Consider the following 22209-nt stretch of genomic DNA (forward strand, 5'->3'; position numbering starts at 1 on the left):
AAGCCCTGGGAGATACAAGACCCCTGTCCATTCTTGGTTCTTCCTGGATTCAAGGCTGAGAACAGCTCTTTGAGATACATTTTCATGGACAAAGTACAACCAGTACCGAGGAGGGGACTCCTGAGAAGGGGCTTAACCTGGGGGGGAATTGCATCACCACTTGTCCTCCTAATTGGTGCTTTTTATCAATTATGCTAATTTCCTAAAACCTATAAAAAGGTACTCACTCCTGGGGGGGTACGGGGTGGGCTTTCATGGACATCATTCCATAACTGCTTCTCAAGGCCTTCAAATAAAGATCCTCTTTTATATTACCTCCTTACTAAAATTATCTTGAGTTTCATTTCCACATTGGGAAAAAGGCAACAATAGGAACGCCTGAAGTACATTGCTTGGGCTGTGGATAAGAGAGAGTGGGAAATATGGTCCTAGAAGGGCTATGGAAATCTATAGAAGAGAAGTTTCTTACATTATAGTGTAAAGGCTGTATCCAGTTCCTAGAGGAACTTATGGTGGCCATCTTTATACTTCTTTGGTCCATTGATTGTATAAGGACAGTATTTTACTGACTTGTCTCAGTTTGAAGACACATTCTAGGAGAAAAACACTCTGAGTGTTTTTCTTTAGAGAGAGAGGGCTTCAATAATTCCCTTTTCTTCTGACAATGAGAGAAATAGATACCAGGGGATGAAAGTGAAAGAAAAGTGGAACTGTTTATTAACAAAAGCAAGACACCCACAAAGCACAGGAAAAAAATAAAATTGAACCTTACACCCCACCACTATCTCACTTCGTGGCCAAGAGGCAAAGATGGCAACTACCTTTTTTTGTGAGAGAAGGAGAACAGAATTCACAAAGCAGCTGGGAACCTGTTGGATTTCTGGCTTGGGTCTTCTCCTCACAGCCGGTTAAGTTGGTGGGTTTAATGTCCCTTCCTTTACTGGCTTGGTCTTTCCAGGGTTCAAACCAGCTGTAGCTGCCCCAGAGGCTCCCCAGGCTGGAGAGAAAACAAAACAAAAAAAAAAAACTGCCAAAAGGATTTGCTGGTGAAAAGCCTTCAGACCAGGAGGAGAAAAAAAACCCAAAATACCCAGACGCTACTTGCCTAAATTGGTGGAAATTAATCCCGTAAAATGGCAGTGAAGTAACAATCCATGTAGCTGCCGACTTGCTGGAGAGAAGGAGATTGTACAGGTTTCCAGGGTCTGGCCTTGCTCCCTGGTTCATCTTAAAAATACTATAGACATTTCTGGGCATAAAGCAGATTATTAAGGAGTAAAATATCATCAAAAAAATCACCCCAAGACATCACTTTATAAAGATAAATTAACAGAACAACATTTTATTCTTATCAAGGACAGTTGAACAGAACAGCATGGCCTTGGAAAAATAAATAAAGTAAATAAAAAAATAAATAACTTAGGTAAAGAGAAGTCATGCAAAACACAAGCAGGATGGCAGCTCAGCTCTGCAAGGCTGACAAAGTGGAAGTTATGCAAAACAATGATACTGCACTTATTCAAAAGTGGGGGTCAAGGAGCAGCCAGGTAAAAAGGACACTGGATGCTGAAGACTGAACAGTGGGTTTTAGTCCAATTACAGGGGAACTTAGAGCTAAACACAGAGTTGTGATAACAGTTCCCCTCCGTCAGGGGGTAGGTATGGATAGTCCAATCACAGCAAAAGTTCTTAATAATACCTTAATAATTGGAAGTCAATGGCTGGCACCTACTAATATGACCCAGAAAAAAGCCTTTGAAATGATGATTAAAACTCAGGATCCAGACTGGAAGGATATAGATACTTATGTTAGAAATGTTGTTTGATATACAGATAGTACAGAAAGAGTTGCTGAAACCAGTAGGAGGTTTTGTGGAAGAGCAAATTTTGACTGGTAACTTGATGGGTATATTAGATATTAATTTTCCCACTGTGGATTCCAAGCAGGATCCTAATGTGGCCATGTTTAGAAAGAGATTAAATAGATATCAACAAAGGATACTGTAAGGATTTAGACATGCCATATCAAAGACTATCAAAATACGAAAATTATTCAAAAATTAAGCAAGATCGTAAGGAATTGCCTATCGAATTTTTAAATCACCTAAAAGAAACATCTCAAAAATATACTAATATCAATCCTGAAGCATAGAAAGGAAAAAATCAATTAACCCCTATATTTGTGGGACAATCCTCAGATGATATTAGAAGAAAATTACAAAAGGCTGAGGGACAAGACTACTGTGATTTAGGGGAGCAGTTAGATGTTGCTTTGAGAGTTTATCAGAATAGAGAAAAACAGCGAGAAACAACTAAACACAAAATAGTTGCAGTTGTGGAAGGAATTTTCAAAGGAATAGTGCCCCTGGGGAAAGAAATGGGGTGAGGGCATGGGCAACTTACCTCAAGCTCCCCTGGGAGACTTGGTAACATTAGTGAGTGTGCATATTGTAAGAAAGACAGGTGCTGGAAAAGTGATGGTCACAGCTGCAACATAAAAGCCCCCCTCTCATGGTCATGACCGATGATGAGTGAGGGAGACCTGAGGATTCTTCCCCAGCAGAACCTCTGATTGCAGCTAAACCGGGGAGTGAGGAGGTCAATGAGGAGGCAGTATTTTTAGTAGATGTTGGGAGCTAGTTGCTCTGCTAAATACAGTAAGAGGAAATAGGAATGATTCTATGACAAACATTGGTGCAGCAGGGAATTGCAGAACTCAGATTTTTTGAAGCCCATTGATTTTAAACTGGAAAACAATGGATGACTCGCCCAATTCACTGAAGCCTCTACTTGGGAGAGATTTTTTTGGAACAGCTATGATGTTGAACGTTGGGCTCAAATATCAGTTTTTTCCTTTAAATTTGTGTCCAGTGAAAACATTGCTCCTCTTATCCTGTCTGTACTGAATTTGTCTCTAGTTCTGCAAGCATTTTATCAACATTTTTTGTCATTATATAGAATCATCACAGAATCCTGAAATGGTTTGGGTTGGAAGGGACCTTAAACCTCTTCTTATCCCATCTCCTGCCATGGGCAGAGACACATTCTACTAGCCCAGGTTGCTCCAAGCACTATCCAGCCTGGCCTTGGACACTTCCAGGGATGGGGCAGCCACAGCTGCTCTGGGCACTCTGTGCCAGGGCCTGACCACCCTCACAGGGAATATGTAAACTCACCCTACTTTCTCTCAGTATTAAGCCATTTTTCCTTGTTCTGTCACTCCAGGCCCTTGTACATAGTGTCTCTCATCTTTCTTGTTGGCTGCAGAATCCTGTCTCAAAACTGATGGTATTTCATACTGTAAAACAGATGCCCAGACATGAAGCAAGATGTCTGGTTGCTATTCTGCTGAAGATTACTGCTGGATTCCTCTTAGTGTTTTAGGTATAACATTTGAATCAATAACTGAAGATGTTTTACATCAGGTACATGCAAAAATATTGTTAATGGCAAATACATTTTGTAATTTCATATGGCATTTGAGCAAAGGAGTGTAGAATGCTTTCAGCAAAGTCAGTCATGTTTCAGAGCCTAACATAAAAAAAAGTAAAGAAAAAAAGATTAACACAGAACATTGTATCACTGACATCATAACATACTGACAAAAATTAAGAAATAGAAGCAAAAGACCCATGTCCTGTAGAATCAAGGAAGGGAAAACTTAGATCCCAGCTGCAAAGTGATCCTAAAGTGACTAATCTCTGAGGGAAAGTGAGGACAGAAGGTAGCTGGACAAGCCCTTTTAATAAGATCACATTTATTTTTGTGATATGTTTTTACAGTATATATTTGCAACTGGGAATTTGAAGGTAAACCTTTAGGAACAGAAGCCAGGAAGAAGACACCTTTCCAAGTCATGTTATTTAGGTCCAGGTTATTTTTAATTATTTTTCACCTTTAACTTTTGTTATCATGTATTTCCCCAGCAATGCAAAATAGCCAAGGGTGAGATGAAGAAGCATGAGGACTAGAGGACACAGATGTTCCAACAGCAATTCAGGATTGCTGAGCCAGGGCACTCAAATGTCATGAGTCAGCCTGTTCCTGGCTAGTCATGAGACTGAATAAAAAATATCATTAGCTGTTTCTCAAAGTAAATTTGGGCTTCCTTTGTTCGCCCTTGGATTCTGCTTTTGTCCTATGCTTGGGATATGTTTGTGAGTTTTGGCCCATAGATAAAAGGACTGGAAGGGGATTTAAGTCCCAAGCAAAGGGCATTTGAAAAGCAAGTCAAATGCTAGTCTTGCAAGAATGGGCCAATTATAAAAAAGGTTTCTGCAGAGGCATCAAGAGAGTAAAACAAGCACCATAGAACAAAGAAGATGAATTGTTTGGCATCCTTACACAACTCACCTAGTATTTAACTTGGGCAAGGACAGGGAGGCTGATGTTTAGCCCAGAAAAAAAGAGGGAGAGCATTGAGGCTGGAAATTTAGTGTGGAAAAGAGGAAGAGTATCAAGACAGCAGCAGACTTTTGGCTAACTTGCATGAGCTGTAGCTTGGAGATTTGCATCCATTTTTGGGCTGTGTGTTACTCAGTCTTCTTGTTCTGACTGAGGCAGTGTGGCCATGGCTGGGACACAGGATCTCCCATGGGAGACACCACTACACCTGAGAATTTTCTGTGTTCACCTGGGGAAGGAGCACAAGCACAGTGTTGATATACTCAGTGTCCATCTCCCTCCTTTATTTTGACAGCCCTGGAAACTTTTGTAAAGCACTCAAAAGCCTTTTTTTTTACCATTTTTTGGGAGAGAGTTCACAAGTGAAGTGAGAACACTTTATTGCATTACTAGAATGTTGGTGGTCAGGAGAGAAAGCCTCACTCACACAAGGATTTAATCTATTTTTCTGATGGCCTGTTGTGTTTTGTCTTTGCACATCTCTCATTGCACTTATGCTTAGTGCAGAGAGGATTATTTAAGAAACCTCACTATGTTTATTTAAAGAAGAGAAAAAACCCACGAGAACTCAGAATGTACTTTTTAATATTCTTTGGAGCTGTTCCCCACGATTGCATGTTAAGTAAGACACAACCAATAATTGCATTGAACATGGAGACTTTCTATCATAAGCATTTCATTTCATTTCATTTCATTTCATTTCATTTCATTTCATTTCATTTCATTTCATTTCATTTCATTTCGTTATTCAATTTTTTTAAACCTCAGCTTGCACAGCTCCCAGCACAGTTGTCATACTGGGGAGCCTATGTGTATGCTGCTTCAATAGCAGGAGATAATTAGTGTACCCTGCTCCAGAGAATGAGTGCATGGACTGCATGAACAATATCCTGTTGCTCAACACTTCTCATTTCACTTTCTCAGATCCCCTCTTTTGAAGATGATATTCCCACAGCCTCACTCTGTGGTGCTCTGCAATGTTGCTTTCCAGCGATATTAACAGGAATGGTATTGATCTGAATATATTCCCAGAGTGATCCTTGGAGCAAAATTTGTTTGAGCAAGTGTTATTTACAAATTCACCTCAATGTACAAAAGAAATTCAATTCTCTTCTTCAAAGCAGAGTGATAAAAGGATTCTGGGGACTGAGTCAAGACAGTGAGGCTGGAAGTGGAGGACAACAGCAGCAACAACAAAATTGAAAAAGAGGATGGGATGAAGAGAGAAAAGAAATACAATATCTAGAAGGCTTCTGTAATTAAAACCATATTAAATATCTGTGCTCTGCAAATGATACAAATTGATATAGTTTCAGAAAGCCATTACTGGGACCCCACTACGGGAGTTCAATATATTTTCTGCCCTAGGGCTTTGTTCAGCAGAAATGTTAAGCAGGACTTCTGTGTGCAGGAGCCTGCTGAATACAGTGAAATGGGCTGCTTCATCTTTTCATCCCATTCAGCAGAAATTTAACTGTCCTGTGGAAATATGTCTCAGTATTGCTAGGAACTTTGCATAGAACCAGAGAGATGTGGAGGCTTCATTGTAATGTTCCTTTTGCTCCCTGCTGGGTCACTGTCTGTTCATTGCACTACAAAGGCCCTGTTGCTTTCTGCCACAGAAATTAATTTAATATTTTTCTTCAGAGCAAAAATGGGTTTGGGTTAAATACCTCATGGGAGAACAAAACTTTGGGAACAGATGTGCATGAACTTTGTGTAAGAGCAAAATGTGGCATGAGGCAGCTGAATCAATTATGATGAAGCTAAGGTGACAGGTGTCAATTCTTCTTCACTTGACCATAAGGAGATGTGATAGGGAACAGAAAGTCTGTGGCCTCTGCCAGAGCCAGGCCTGGGTTTTAGAGTAGTAGGACAAACACAGAGTTCCTCATGGCAGATGACTTATTTGGTGAATACATTAGTGGCACAGGTACCTACCTCTTCCATAACAGTGTGGTTGAATTGTGAATCAGGCTTGGGCTGATAGCAGCTTATTCTTTCCTACCTTTCCTTATTAAAAAGCTTAAATATTTTCCAAAATGCTGAAGAGATTCATATGCATAACTCTTGTTTGAAAGAGGCTTCTTAAACTCCTCGACAGTTTGGGAAACCTTGGGTCCTAAGCATGAGACATTTTTTCTGTTACTGTTACTTTCAGCCAGGTTTGTCTATCAGTCTGCCCATGTTTTCCCAGGTGGCCAAGGGAGATGAACTGTTCAGAAAAACATTCTGTAGAATCAGTTTGACTCATTACCTCCTGCCTGAAAATGAGATGAAGGAATGCTCTGGAAAGTGATGCTGGAAGGGATGGACTGCTCATTTCTGAGGAAGGAGTCAGAAAAGGAGAAAAGTTAACAAGAACTTCAATATTCTGTTAAATTCTTCATTAATGTGAAATGCCTGGGAATAAGTGATGTTCAGACGAGACAGGATTCTTTTCTCAAAGGACATGAGCAGTCCATTTTCAAGGACTCAATGGGGCACAAGTATGAGTGCACATCCTGGAAGGGTTGAAGCATTGCAAATCCGAGTGATTCACTTGGAGGAGAACGTGGTTTCTTTTCTGAATCTTTTACACTTTGACACAATGAGGGAGGGAGGAGGGAGGGGAGGGAGGGAGGGAGGGAGGGAGGGAGGGAGGGAGGGAGGGGAGGGAGGGAGGGAGGGAGGGAGGGAGGGAGGAAGGGAGGAAGGAAGGAAGGAAGGAAGGAAGGAAGGAAGGAAGGAAGGAAGGAAGGAAGGAAGGAAGGAAGGAAGGAAGGAAGGAAGGAAGGAAGGAAGGAAGGAAGGAAGGAAGGAAGGAAGGAAGGAAGGAAGGAAGGAAGGAAGGAAGGAAGGAAGGAAGGAAGGAAGGAAGGAAGGAAGGAAGGAAATCCAGCGAATTCCGGAGCTTTTCCCCTCCCCTTGGCAAAAGCCTTTTCTCCCTTCTTTTATTTTGTTTATTTTTTTTGGCTCAGTTGTTCCTGATCTCTTTTCTGCGGGTTTGGGATGAGGAGGTTGGGCCGGGATTTAGGGAGAGAGGGACGCGCTCCCTGCCGGGTTCTTTCTGGGAAAAACAACCTGGAATCCAGAGGTAAAATCTGGTATTTTGATAATGAAAGCGCAGCCCTTTTCCAGAGAATTCCTCCGGCCTAATTGGATCTGCTTTCCCTGTTGCCGTGCGCTCCTTGTTTGGTTATTTATGGAAAACATCTGTCCGAGGCCTGGTGGCTCCCTGAGCTGGGAATTCAGGGAAAATCTTGGGAATTTTCTTGGGGAAAAACATCCAAATCCCGGGCACCCTCTGGGGGGGACAGGAGCCCCCAGCAGGGCAGGGAAAAACCCCAATTCCATGGGAAAAATATGGAATTTTCCGGGCTGGAAAAGAAATTTTCCTCCCCCCCAAGCGGTGCTGGGATAAAGGCAGGGATGGATTTTCCAGGTGAAAAACGGGATCGGTCCCAGCGCTGCCTCAGCTGTGATTAATCCGGGTAATTAATCCAATTAATTAATTAGTTAACCCCGGGGGTGGGACACAGGGGAGGCTGAGCTCTTCCAGGCCGGTGGCGTCATCGCTTTGGAGGTTTCCATCCTCTCCCGCGGATTTCATGGATTTGGGAAGTTTTTCCTCCCTTTTCCCACTCCCGGGCTGGAGCTGAGGGAATTGGAGCCGAATTCCAGAGGGAATCTCCCGATTCCTGGGATCCGGCCCCAGCTGCGGGCACAGCCCAGCTGCAAATCCCGGGATTTACGGGGTGGGAAAGGGCCGGGATCCCTGGAATTCCCAGGATTTGGGATTCCAGCGGTGGCAGCTGGAAATCAGCTGGATCCTACCTGGAGCAATCCCGGGAATTCCTCCTCCCTGCGCCCGGCACAGCCCGAGATCCCAAACCCCGCTGGGCTTTTCGGGGAATTTTTGGAAGTCCAAAGAAGCGATGTCCAAATGCTGGGAGGAATTTCTCTGGATTTCCCCTGTTTCACTGGGAATTTCACTGATTTCCCCCATTTCAGAGGGAATTTCAATGGATTTCCCCTGTTTCAGTGGGAATTTCTCTGGATTTTCCCCATTTCAGTGGGAATTTCACTGATTTCCCCTGTTTCACTGGGAATTTCAATGGATTTCCCCCATTTCGGTGGGAATTTCACTGATTTCCCCCATTTCAGAGGGAATTTCAATGGATTTCCCCCCGGTTACAGCAGGAATCTCTTCCCATCCCCTCTCCCGTTCCCTCATCCCTTTCCCTCTGTCCCAGGGTCCCCGATTCCCTTTTCCTGTCTCCTCTCCCCATTTTCCCGGGATCCTGATGGCATTCCCGGGGCTGTATCCATGCCTTTGTGCTCAGGCCGAGCTTCCCAAGCTCGCGCCGCTGGGAACGGCAGCTCCAAGGGCTTTGGGGGCATCCAATTTGGGATGAGAACCTCAAAATCTGGGATGGGAGCCCCAAAAATTTGGGATGAGAAGGGTTAGGGTAGGAACCCCAAAAACTTCAGCCTGGAACCCTAAAAGCTTATGCCTGGAACCCAAAAAATTTGGGATGAGAAGGCTTAGGGTAGGAAGCCAAAACTTTGGGCCTGGAACCCCAAAAATTTGAACCTGGAACCTTGAAAATTTGGGATGAGAAGGGTTAGGGTAGGAACCCAAAAATTTGGGCCTGGAACCCCAAAAATTTGGGCCAAGAACACCAAAAATTTGGGATGAGAACCCCCAAAATTTGGGATGATGAGGGTCAGGGTAGGAACCCAAAAATTTGGGCCTGGAACCCCAAAAATTTGGGATGAATAGCGTTAGGGTAGGAACCCCAAAAATTTGGGATGCCTGGAACCCCAAAAATTTGGGAAGAGAAGGGTTAGGGTAGAGAACCCCAAAAATTTGGGCCTGGAACCCCAAAAATTGAAGATAAAAAACCCAAAAATTTGGGCCTGGAACCCCAGAAAAAAAATTGGGAAGAGAAGGGTTAGGGTAGGGACCCCAAAAATTTGGGCCTGGAACCCCAAAAATTTGGGCCTGGAACCGCAAAAATTTGGGATGCCTGGAACCCCAAAAATTTAAGATAAAACCCAAAAAATTTAGGCCTGGAACCCCCAAAAAATTTGGCCCTGAACCCCCCCAAAATTATATAGTTTAGAACCCCGAAACCCGATCAAGAACCCGAGAACCCGATCCAGAACCCGATCCAGAACCCGATCCAGAACCCGATCTAGAACCCGATCTAGAACCCTAGAACCCGATCTAGAACCGATCTAGAACCTGATCTAGAACCCGATCTAGAACCCGATCTAGAACCCTAGAACTTGAGTCTAGAACCCCAAAATTCTGTGTCTGGAACCCCCGAACTCAGAGTCTAGAACCAAAAAAACGGAGTATGTAACCTCAAAAATTCTGCGTCTAAAAGCCCAAAACTTTGGGATGAGAAGGGTTAGGGTAGGAAGCCAAAACTTTGAGCCTGGAACCCCAAAAATTTGGGCCTGGAACCCCAAAAATTTGGGCCTGAAACCACAAAAATTTGGGATGAGAACACCAAAAATTTGGGCCTGGAACGCCAAAAAATTTGGGATGAGAAGGGTTAGGGTAGGAACCCCAAAAATTTGGCCCTGGAACCCCAAAAATTTGTGATGAGAACCCCAAAAAATTGTGCCTGGAACCCAAAACACTGGAAATAAAAACCCCAAAAATTTGGGCCTGGATCCTCAAAAATTGAAGATAAAAACCCCCAAAATTTGGGATAAAATCCCCAAAAATTCTGGCCAGGAAGACCAAAAAGTTTGGGATGAGAAGGGTTAGGGTAGGAACCCCAAAAATTTGGGCCTGGAACCCCAAAAATTTTGAGATGAGAACCCAAAAAATTGGGCCTGGAACCTCAAAACAGAGTGTAGAACCCCAAAAACGAGAGAGGGAGGGAGGAAGGCAGGAAGGAAGGCAGGCAGGAAGGAAGGCAGGAAGGCAGGAAGGAAGTGGCGGAAGTGGCGGAAGTGGCGGAAGTGGCGGAAGTGGCGGAAGGAAGGAAGGAAGGAAGGAAGGAAGGAAGGAAGGAAGGAAGGAAGGAAGGAAGGAAGGAAGGAAGGAAGGAAGGAAGGAAGGAAGGAAGGAAGGAAGGAAGGAAGGAAGGAAGGAAGGAAGGAAGGAAGGAAGGAAGGAAGGAAGGAAGGAAGGAAGGAAGGAAGGAAGGATAGTGAATTTGTCTACTCTTTGTTTTCATGTGTGTAACTTACAAGTCTCAAATTGACTTGATTCTCAAAAAAAAAAAAAAATTTCAATTTGCATTTCCCAGCTAAACTGTAGCTGTTCCTAATGCAGAGGAATAGGACCATTTTCCTAGGTGACTGCATAATGTTATCACATAAATGTATTTGTCAAATTAATGTATTTCACACAACTTCTCTAGAAAATGAGAAATGAAAAGCAGTGAACTTCATTATGGGTTATAATTGATAATTTATATTTTTATTAAAATTTGTGGCCCACCATAGTAGCACTGAAGATGTATAAACTGATTTTTGAATGGTGGGCAGATTAAATAAATTTCTAAACCTTTCCTGTTCCCCAGTGCTGTGGGGAGGATGACACAATAATCCTCATCCTTGCAGTTAAAGGCAAATTGTCTAGTTCATGAACCCAAACACATCTTTGCAGGAAGTCAGGCCTACAGGAATCACTAGTTTTGTTCTGGTCAGCAAGTGACTATTTTATAATGGTAAGAAAAAGTGTCTTTGCTCTATCAATGGAATATGCATTAATACAAACCAACCAGCATAATGTCAATGAATTAACGACTAACAGGTAAAGAAACAATACTTTATTAGTTTGATCAGTTTTAGTTGAAAGCTGAACTCACAGAAGTTTTGCTCTGCTATGACCAGAGGTTACAAAGGTAACCTTCACAATTCACAATTTACAAAATTATGTGGCCCTGCTATTTTTTTGTATATAATGCTACAAAATACCTTTGTACAGAACACATGAGAAGTAACATTGTTTTGATAGTGAAAAATTTTCATACTTATCAGTATCTGCAGGATTGACTTATTTGTCTTTACAAATGTGAGTAGAATTTAGATTTTAAAAGTCCCCATCAGCTAAGCCATTTTATTGTTTGACAGTTAAAAATACCTTTGATATTTTAAATCCAGACATCAAGTACACTATGGAAAACAAACTGACTTCTTGAGACAAAGAACGAAATGCCTTACTTTCACCTATTCAAGCAGAGTGCCAGCACAAACAAGTGCTGTAAGTGTAACCCATTACCTTAACAAATCTTACTAATGCAAATAAGGCTCTTCCAAAATAATTTATTTCATTGTAAGGTTAACAGGAAATTTCTGTTTGGACTTTACCCCTAATTTTGGCAGGTTAAGAATATTTCAGCATGAATCTTCAAATTATTTTAGTGTAAAAAGTTGTGCTGTGCTTGAACAGAATATGTCTGAGAAGTTTAATGGAAATTATGTACATTGTTTTGGACTCACAACACATTATATCTCAAACCAGTTTTAAGAGTATAGTTGATGTAAATTTGTTTTGGTAGATATTGGTGTCTTTAAATAGTTTTGAGATGAACTTAGTTATTAAAATTGGTATCTGAGCACAACTGTAGCACAGTGGTGTTTTAAATACTGACTAATGATTTAGGCTGAGTTTCAGCTTTGTTTTAGTGCAGATTAAATAAAATATCAGTATTCAATTGGTGCAGGAGTGGGAGTATTTATACAGCCAAGCTCTGGTCCCTAGCACTCCATCAACTAACTGCTTGCTAAAAGGTGCCCTAAATTTTGACTGTCATCAATAAAATTATTCTGAGCATTGTTTTTGACTTCCAATTCTATTCTGGCCATGCATCGAGACAACAGTAAATCTAATTGCACAGCTCCCATCACTGCATGGAAAATACTGCAGCTGCATGGTGAAACACTGACTTCATAGACATTCATGCAGCTTGTTTGAATCTATTTTTAAATAGTTGGCAGCTGGCTTGGTGCTGCATCAGGCGGGGTCTGTCTATAGGACCTGGAGCCTTGTCGCACAGTCATGGAAGAGAAGTGACATCGAAGTGATGTGTTTCTGTCCACACATCATCTGGAGCACATCTGTGCTGCAGGGTGACTCGCACGACATGACTGGAGCATCTGCTTGAGTCAGTGCCAGTTTAAAGTATCACTGCTGTTATTTATTAACTAAATAAAGTCAGAGGCTCCGTGTCTCCATCCCTTAGCAGCAGATTCATTTGGTCCCGTATCCAAATGTCCCACACTCCCATCCCTTCCTCTTTCAGCTACTACGAACAACCCCGTTTGTGCTGTGGATCTGAAAGTATCTCATCTGCCAGAAGACTTTACCTCCCCTAGTTAGATTTCCCCTTTTTTTATGCGTCTCAAGTTTAGCATCCCACTTTAGGGTGCGAGGACAGCAGCAGTGGAGTACAGCAGGTAGATGGGAGTGAGTGAGGACCCGCATAAACTGAATGCGCTGCCCTGTGACCCTCCAGTGCCTGGATCTCTGCCTGCAGCAGCTGACTCCAGCCGGGATCCTCGGGATAGCCGAGACCGGGCGGCTGGGGGGGTTCCCTGGGGCGAGCACGGCCCCTCACGGGATGGGGGGGCCGGAGCGAGGTTTGGCTGCCCCGGCTGCTCCCCCCGTGCGGCCAGGCTCGGGCAGGGGAGAACCAGCACCTGTTCCCCCCGTGCGGCCAGGCTCGGGCAGGGGAGAACCAGCGGCTGCTCCGGCTGCTCCCCCCGTGCGGCCAGGCTCGGGCAGGGCAGGGCAGAGCCATCGCCTGTTCCCCCCGTGCGGCCAGGCTCGGGCAGGGCAGAGCCAGCGGCCGCTCCCCCCGTGCGGCCAGGCTCGGGCAGGGCAGAGCCAGCACCTGCTCCCCCCGTGCGGCCAGGCTCGGGCATGGCCGGGGAGAGCCAGCGGCTGCTCCCCCCGTGCGGCCAGGCTCGGGCAGGGCAGAACCAGCGGCTGCTCCCCCCGTGCGGCCAGGCTCGGGCAGGGCAGAACCAGCGGCTGCTCCCCCCGTGCGGCCAGGCTCGGGCCGGGGAGAGCCAGCGGCTGCTCCCCCCGTGCGGCCAGGCTCGGGCCGGGCAGAGCCAGCGGCTACCGAAGGTCTGTGGAGCGGGGGGGATCCCCTCCCTCACGCCAGGGCAGGCCCCAGGGGACACGCTCGGGGCGGGCAGGAAAGGGTGCCAAACTCCCTGTCCTCTCTCCCGTTCTTTCCCTTCCCTTGTCCCTATCCTTACCCCTGTAGCAGTCCCTGCCTGTCCCTATCCTCATCGCTCTATTTGTCCCTGCTCCTATCTCTGTTCCTGTCCCTCTCTGTATCCCCCGTGCCTATCCCTGTCTCCTTCCCTTTTCCTCTCAGCTATCCCTGTCCGTGTCCCTGTCCTCTAACCCTCTCTCTCTCCTTCTCCCCAGCCCTATTCCCATCCCTCTCTCCTGTCTCTAACTCCTATCCCGCTCTCCTACCCCTATAGGGATAGCCTCCTACCCCTATAGGGATAGCCTCCTACCCCTATAGGGATAGCCTATACCCCTATAGGGATAGCCTATACCCCTATAGGGATAGCCTATACCCCTATAGGGATAGCCTATACCCCTATAAGGATAGCCTCCTACCCCTATAGGGATAGCCTATACCCCTATAGGGATAGCCTATACCCCTATAGGGATAGCCTCCTACCCCTATAGGGATAGCCTATACCCCTATAGGGATAGCCTATACCCCTATAGGGATAGCCTATACCCCTATAGAGATAGCCTCCTACCCCTATAGGGATAGCCTATACCCCTATAGGGATAGCCTATACCCCTATAGAGATAGCCTCCTACCCCTATAGGGATAGCCTATACCCCTATAGGGATAGCCTCCTACCCCTATAGGGATAGCCTATACCCCTATAGGGATAGCCTATACCCCTATAGGGATAGCCTATACCCCTATAGGGATAGCCTCCTACCCCTATAGGGATAGCCTCCTACCCCTATAGGGATAGCCTATACCCCTATAGGGATAGCCTATACCCCTATAGGGATAGCCTCCTACCCCTATAGGGATAGCCTCCTACCCCTATAGGGATAGCCTCCTACCCCTATAGGGATAGCCTATACCCCTATAGGGATAGCCTATACCCCTATAGGGATAGCCTATACCCCTATAGGGATAGCCTCCTACCCCTATAGGGATAGCCTCCTACCCCTATAGGGATAGCCTATACCCCTATAGGGATAGCCTATACCCCTATAGGGATAGCCTATACCCCTATAGGGATAGCCTCCTACCCCTATATCGCTATTCCCAGGGGAGCCCTGGCCCCGCCTCCCGGCCCCGCCCCCCGGCCCCGCCCCCTCGTCCCCACTTTGTCGCGGTGCCGGTGGCAGGAGGAGCCACTCTGCGCACGCGCGGGGCCGCGAGAGGCCCCCCCTTTCCCCCCCCCCCTTCTCCCGCTCCCCCCGCTTCATCCGGGCACCCGTGCGCGCGCGCCACCGCCGTGTCACAACTCTCTTCCCCCCCGCGTGGCGGATCCCGGCGCACGCTCTCCCAGGAAATATAGTCCCTGCCCGGCCCCGGCTCCCGGCCCCCGGCTCCCGGCTCCGGCTCCCGCTCCCGGCCCGGCCCCGCTGGAGCGGCCGCGGGGGCCGGCGGGGGGCGGCGGGGCGAGCGCGGGGCGGGGCGGGGGCGCGGATGGCGCGCGGGGGGGCGCGCGGGCGGGGGCGCGCGGGGAGGGTCCCCCCAGCTCGGCGGAAAGTGAGGAATGAGTCCGTGTCCCCAGCGAGGAGGCGAAGAACTTGCCGTGCACATCGAGTACTTGTGTCTGCCGGCTGTCCTGCCGCTTTGCCTTAGTATTGTTGTTCTTGCTGTCGCCACTCCTTTTCTTTTTAATATTTTTTTTTAATTTATTTTTCCTGGGTTTCCTTTTTTTTCTTTTTTTTTTTTTTTTTTTTTTTTTTTTAGTTACTTTTAAAAATTGTTTTTTTCCATTTTTCCGCGGAGGGAGGGGTGACTGCCTGGCTGGCTGGCGGGTCTGTTGCAAAAAGCGAGAGAGAAAATCAAAACCAAAACAAAAAAAAGCCAAAAAAGAAAAAAAAGAAAGGCAGGAAAAAAAAAAAAAGCCAAACAAAACCAAACCAAAAACCAAACCAAACAAACAAACAAAAAAACAAAACTTCACTCGGATCTGAAAGTGGCAGGAAAGTGCCTGGCAAGTTGCAGGGATGGAGCTACACAGCTTGCAGGAGGCGTTAAAAGTGGAAATCCAATGTCACCAGGTAAAAGAATGAAATGCTGAGGCTACCAGGCGTGCTCTCCTCCGCTCGGGGCTCGCAGGAGCGGTGTTGCATGTTCGGCGAGAGCCTTCGTGCCGCAGCCACCAGGGGAGGGGGCTTGGGGGGGCGCGGCGGGGACCCCCGGCCCCCCGCCGCAATGGCGAGCACTTCCCCAAAGTACTTTTAGGGCTTCTTTGGCTGAGTTCTGTGTGTGTGTGTGTGTTGCGGAGATGCGGAGTCAACGCTGCAGTCGGTGCTCGTGTGTGTGCGTGAGTGTGAGAGTGTGTGTGCGAGTGTGTGTGTGTTGGAGAGATTAGGACGAGACTTGAATATTTATGAGCTTTGCTTGAAACTGACTCGCAGTGTTTACTTGCCTCTTTGTTCCTTACCCCCCTCCCTCCCCCGTCCACACACATACATACATTTAAAATAATCCATTAAACTTGAAACAGTTTCTAATTCTTCCTTTTTTTGGGGGTGATTTTTTTTTTTTATAGAAACTAGTTGCACAGATGAAGCAAGATCCACAGGTAAATGCAGATCCTTTTTTTTTTTTTTTTTTTCCTCTTCTTCAGTATTTTATCCCTGCCGTAATAAGCGCAGTTGTGCTGGGACAGCAGGATGAGAAACTTTATCAGTAAGAGATCTCATTTTGTAGTCTGCACTGAGCTTTCTTGCTAAGGAGGGTGTTTTGTGTATGCATGCTTCTGTACGGCTTCAGTGGAATGGTTTTTGCCTTTGAAAAATTTCTAGCTCTCAAGTTTATTCATTACAGGGGTTAGTTTGCACTTTGCCTTTAATATGCGTGTTGTTGCCGTTTTTGCAGAACGGAGATCTTAAGAAACAAATCCATGAAAGGCAATCAAGAATAGCAGCTCTTAATGAGAAACAAGTAAGGAACAGATCGATTCAGTTGTGTTTGGTTTTTCTTCTTGTTTTTACGATGCACTATCTAAACATCCGAAAAGTGTCTGAAAAATGCTGGCGGCAGGGGATATAACATCCATTTTCTTTTGCATAGAGTCAGAAAATGCATGTTTTCATAATGAGGTCGGATTCTCTGATGTCTTGCTGGGGGAAAGAATTATTTCAGTACTTGTAGTAAAAAGATAAGCAGTAGTTAAAACGTAAGAAGAAAAAAAGGCGTCCATTTTGAGTTGGTCGACATGTTTTAGGAATATGGAAAATTCTCCTGTCTTGGGCTACTTTGTGCACTTCTGTGTAATGTGCAGAACAAGAGTTGGGAAGGAGGAGGCTGGAGCCCCGTTTGGAGACATTTCTGTGTTTAATTACAAAACTGACTTTTATTGATCACTTTATTTCTTTTTATTTTTCTTCTTCTTCCCCCCCCCCCCCCCCCCTTTTCCTCCCCACTTGCCTTTCTCTTCGCTTGGTCTGATCTGACGTGTTGGCTTTTGATTCGAGTTCACTTAGGCACTTTCACTTTTTTCTTCCCCTTCCAAAAATACGAATAAAAACAGATTAACCTGTTTCAGCTGCCAGCGAGAGGGGGAGAAAAAAAAAAAACCAACAAAAAACCGACAAAACGGAGGAGAGAAACAAAACAAACCAGGAACCTTCCCCCCTGCTTCTTCCCCTCCCCGCTCCGCCGCCCTTCCCAAAGTTTCTGCTGGCTGTTTTTGTGCGGGGTGAGCCCGGGGCCGCTGCTCTTGCCGAAGGAAAGTTTTGGTGCGGGGGGACAGCGCCGCTCTCCTTTCCTGCCCGCCCGGCTCCCCCGGCCCCTCTCCCGGCACTTCCAGCACGGGAAGGGCAGTGGGAAAAGCCAGCGGGAGATCTGCCGGGCCCAGCCCCGCTCTCCATCCCGGCCCTGAACTCCCCGGGTCGCGGCCGTGATGGGTTCGTGTGCTCCGCTCTCCCGGCCCCGGGCACCGTTCAGCACCGGCGCTGGGGACAGCGCCCGCCAGCCCAAAGCCGCCGCTTCCCTCCCGGCCCGGGCAAACGGGACACGTGTTCCGCTCCCCTGCTTTCCCCCGTCCTTCTGTTTAATTCTTGTTTGTTTGTTTGGGGTTTTTTTTGTATGTGTGCGTTTTGTTTTGTTTCGCTGGAGTTGTGGTTAAAGTTGCAAAGTGCCTGCGGGCGATGGCTGCACGCCACCCTTTTCCTCCCAGGTTATTGTTATGAGAATTGGTCAGCACTCTCAGTTTAGTAGTGGAAGCTTCCATTTTGTGAGGAAGGGGTGTTTGTTCCTCCTAACATGGAGAAAAGTCTGCGGAGTTTGCCGGTGGGGGATGGGGCCCCATTCATGCTGAACATTTCCATTTTGATTGCTTTGATGCCATTTTTGGAGGGGGGAGGGGAGAGAATACCCTACTCAGCAGAGCACAAAGATGTTTAATCACTGTATAGAATCAAATCAGATAGTTTCTTTTTTAAAGCAAATCTGACACTACATGATATGTAAGGGCTGTTAGTCCTTGTTTTGCAGTGTAAAACAGCAAGTTCTTGACTCTTAATACTACTGTATTGGGTAGAACCTTGTGGTTTGTTTTTTTTTTTTTAATAAGGTAAAAGCCTTTCCTGCAACAATGCATCTTAATGTGTTGTTTCTTAAATATCAAAATAGTTTTACTGTCTAAGTGGGTATTTGGAACATAGATTTCATCATTTCCCCCTATATTGTAGCAACTATTTCAAGGCTGTTTAAATTTTTATGATCGTAGTAAATGAAAAGCTATTTATTATATGTCATGTTGGAATTTAGATAAAGCAGAGAGACACATTTGAAAATTCAGTTTGAACATTCTGATTCAGCTTGGGGAAAATGGCTTTTGCTAAGCTTGCAGAGCATATTTATGTATAATCCAAACTAACTAGTAAACAATCTTTGTATATTTATGACTTGCCATTCTCATAATCTCGTAAATAAATCTATAGACCATGAAGTAATTAAATATAAAATACCTAAATTCTGTAAACAGAAAATTTGGCCTAGCAGGAAACCTCCTATTTTTAGGCAAACCTTTAAATTTCTTTTACTGTTTTCAACATCCTCTGCAACAAGAGCTCATAATTAAGAGCCTGGCTGGTGGTGTGGTGTACTCGTGCTCCAGGCTGCCACCTCCAGAGGTCTACACTGAAATCTTTCTCGGGTCACACATGAAATGAGTTTGGAGGTCTTAGCTTGTGAGCAAGTCACAAACCCATTCTGTAACTTTGCAGACTTGCTATAATTAGTAGTTGCTCCTTAGATAATGGCTTGTAAATGAACTCTGCGTCCTTGAGGGTATAGAGAAGGAGAAGTGAGGACCACGGAGACCACAGATGGGCTAATGGTGGAGCTTTTTGGTGGTTTGAAGCCCTCACTTTCATGGAAACACCAGTGTAAATTTAAATAGGCAGTTCAAGTAGGGAGGTTATTTTTACATATGTATTTACATCCCTTCCTCCTTTATGCCCCCAAAGACTTGTTTAGGCACAACTAATTCATAATTCAATAGTGTATACCTTTGATTGTACATGCACTGAATACAAAAGACCCTAAAATTGCATTTCAGTTTAACTGCACATGTTAATGATGAAACAGTAAAACAAAGAAACCCTACCTACACCTGTTAGGAACATAGCAGGAGTGACTGTTATCTCTCAGTGCTGCTATCCATCACTTTTCATTGTAGATGGCTACAATGGCATTTGTGGCAACGTGTACTTTTCTTGAAAGTTACAATGAAGACAAAAAAAATTGAATGACAAACTCAACTTTTGAGGGAAATTTATGAAGTAGACTTTCATGTGTAGCTGGATTTAAAGTTGCATCCTAATTAAGGATCCCTGGCTAGTCATCGATGTTTCTTTTATGTTGGTGGGTTAGAGAAATATAGAATTTCGCATAGTTTTAATATTTTTCAGTGTCATCAAAGAAGTACTGTAGATCCATCATTTTCATTACTGGAAGGTAAGAGCTTCAATCAGTTCTTAATTTGGCATCCAACTCAGAAAGACAAGTTAGACTTCTGTCACAAATACATCCTTCAGATGCTGTAGTTTTGATTAATTGTCATCACCTTTGAGAGTGGGTTACCTCTTCTTTAAGGAGATATGATGTGTGAAGACTCCATTAGTTAGTCCAGTGGTTTTGTACCTTCCATCTGCAGCACATGCCGAGCAGCAGTAACATTTTTATCTAAATTGTAAAGCAAGAAGCATTTATATGTAAATAAAAGAGGCATCATAAGAGCCTGCACTGGCCTTAATAGCACACCAGAGGTGCTCTGCTGCATGTGTTTCTTGTTCTTTATGTCCTTAAGGAGTTATTAAGGGTCTTTTAATTCTAGAAAGTTGACTCTTATTAATTAATAGATCAGGATAAAAAAATAAGCAAATCTTTAACCTCCATTAGAAGTTCCTTTTTACTTGTTCCTTCTTACTGTAAGTGTTAGGTGGCAAGACACGTCTTTAACAATGAACATGTGTGGGCCACTATATTTTTGACCGTGATGAGCTCTGAATTCAGACAGCCTGTCCTGGAGCACAGTAATAAAAATACGCCTTCCTGAAAGACATGATGCCATTCACTTGTGTGCTGCCTCATTTCTTTACCATTATTTACTGTCTATGAAGAAAATCAACATTAGTTTCAGGCAGACTTTCCCAGCCTGTGTTATTGCTGGTTTGGGTTTTTGGTTGTTTTTTTTTGGGTAGTATATCTGAAATGAAATCACTGACTGTGTTTTGCCTGTGGTGATCACCAGCAAAGCCTGTTTCTGGAAAGTGTTAGGCTTCTTAAAATTGAAGTACAGTTCTTGTGCAAGTTGTTGGAGATGGTTTAGGTCAAGATGTCTCATTGTGCTGATGTTGTCTCTTTGTTTTGGGGAAGAGGAGGAAGTGGATTTTTGGGTTTGTTGATGTTCATGCTGGGCTGTGCCTGCAAATGGCAGCATTGTTTACATAAGTTAAAGAGTAAATTATTGATATTGCCAGAGCTCAGTATTTCATATGGCTGAATTATTTCAAAATGATTAAGGTAAAATAAGGGTTATAAGCTTCAGTGAAAAGTCAGGTAAAATCTGAAAGGTATTTCCAGATTGAGTTGAACCTGATGTCAAACTCTGACCCGAGGTATGCACAGCCCTCCCTATTGCTGTGGCAGAATTGCATCCATGTCTGGGTTGGATGTCAGGGGTGTCAGGGTGATGGGCTCCCACCCAAGGGGAGTACTAAACTGTTTTATCACTGCACTGAGTCTATAAACACAAAGACAGCTGCTATTAAATATCAGCCATTCTTCTGCATACTGAGGTCCTGCTGACTTTGCTGGGAATCCTGAGCAATTGTAGAGTAAAATGAATTTACTGGATCAGAGTAAAGATTAGTTCTGGATTGTAATTCTGAAAGCTCCTGTTCCCAGAAAACTCCAGTTCCCTTTTTTAATTGCAGAATCAGGTGGCAATGTATTGCTCATTTTGCCATCTGTAGAAAGAGGGAAAAAACGAGGGAAGGATTTACCTTCAGCTCCTTGGAGGAGAAACTTAGGAATATAGTTTGCATAATGACAATCCTAGCATTCTGTTTGTGCTTTCAGTAACAGCATACTGAGATTCCCATGTCCTATTGGAGAAAAAGGGTAATAAATGACATTTTCATGGGGGAATGGAAATACGGCTTTCAGCCTGCCATTATGTTGCCCTTATAAAGATTCATGTAACAAAAATTTGTACTAGAGGGGTTAGAACCCCATTTTGTTTGGTAGCTGCTTGACTGGCATGGGAAATGCTATTTCATTCCAGCATTTTTCTTTGACTGTACACTTTTCTCTACTTACACAGTGTATCACTTGGCAGGGCTAACTGTTGAAAAGAGAATGTTACATTCATTCTAACCATTTTAAAGAGTTCACTTTGATATTTTACCCACTTAAACACCTGCTGTCAGAACAGTACAATTGATTTCAATTAACTTTGAATTTCTTCAATAAGATGACTCTTATAATAACTCCAGTAATCCCATGATGCTTCATTAGAGGAGCTGGCTATGATGATTATCCCTGTGATTTAGCAATTTTTTCCTTACAATGCCTTTGTCTATACAGAAAAAAGAATTATGCCAACAATACCTTTTTATTTCATTTCTGGTTTTACACTAACAGCACTTGCTGCCTGTTACACACTAAAATATCTAATTTATGCTTGCAGCAAACAGGTATTTGTTCAGATGTACACAATACTTTAGTAGAGAGACTTTTTAAAAGAAACTTTAGTTCTATATAGGAGCTCTGTGTCTTGGAGTTAGAATTTCTTTTAATTTTGAGTAGACACTTGGGTAGCTGTTAGGCAGTGCTTCTACAAGAGTCTTTATCAGGAGCTCTGGTTTGATGGAACCAAATCTCCACTGGTTCATGCCATGTGTGTGGCTCATCCAGAACAGTATGTCATGGCAGATGTTTGAACCAGCTCATCTTGTTTCAGGATCTGGCACACAAACTTCTTTTATCTGTGGAAGGAAAGGGGAATGTCTTCTTTCCATGGTGTGATGCTAAAGAAGAGTTTTGAGTGGTGGTTTTAAATGACATTTCCAATGGGATACTGCATCAGTCTAAACACTTCTGTTAT

At 44.4% G+C, this 22209-nt stretch overlaps 1 protein-coding gene across 2 annotated transcripts in view; it reads left to right on the top strand.

The window, feature by feature from the left end:
- Window positions 1–15592: 15592 nt before the first annotated feature.
- The window catches only part of PHF21B (PHD finger protein 21B), a 94039-nt gene continuing 87422 nt past the window's right edge, over window positions 15593–22209 (top strand). Inside the window, exons 1-3 of one of the 2 annotated variants that reach the window (XM_058853030.1) lie at window positions 15593–15646; window positions 16141–16173; window positions 16470–16535. In XM_058853030.1, the coding sequence (XP_058709013.1) occupies window positions 15593–15646; window positions 16141–16173; window positions 16470–16535 (153 nt within the window). The remainder of the gene's footprint in view (window positions 15647–16140; window positions 16174–16469; window positions 16536–22209) is intronic. The other variant, XM_058853031.1, reaches the window with a different exon arrangement.

The sequence above is a fragment of the Poecile atricapillus genome, chromosome 18 (genome assembly GCF_030490865.1).
Source record: "Poecile atricapillus isolate bPoeAtr1 chromosome 18, bPoeAtr1.hap1, whole genome shotgun sequence".
Classification (NCBI taxonomy): Eukaryota; Metazoa; Chordata; class Aves; order Passeriformes; family Paridae; genus Poecile; species Poecile atricapillus.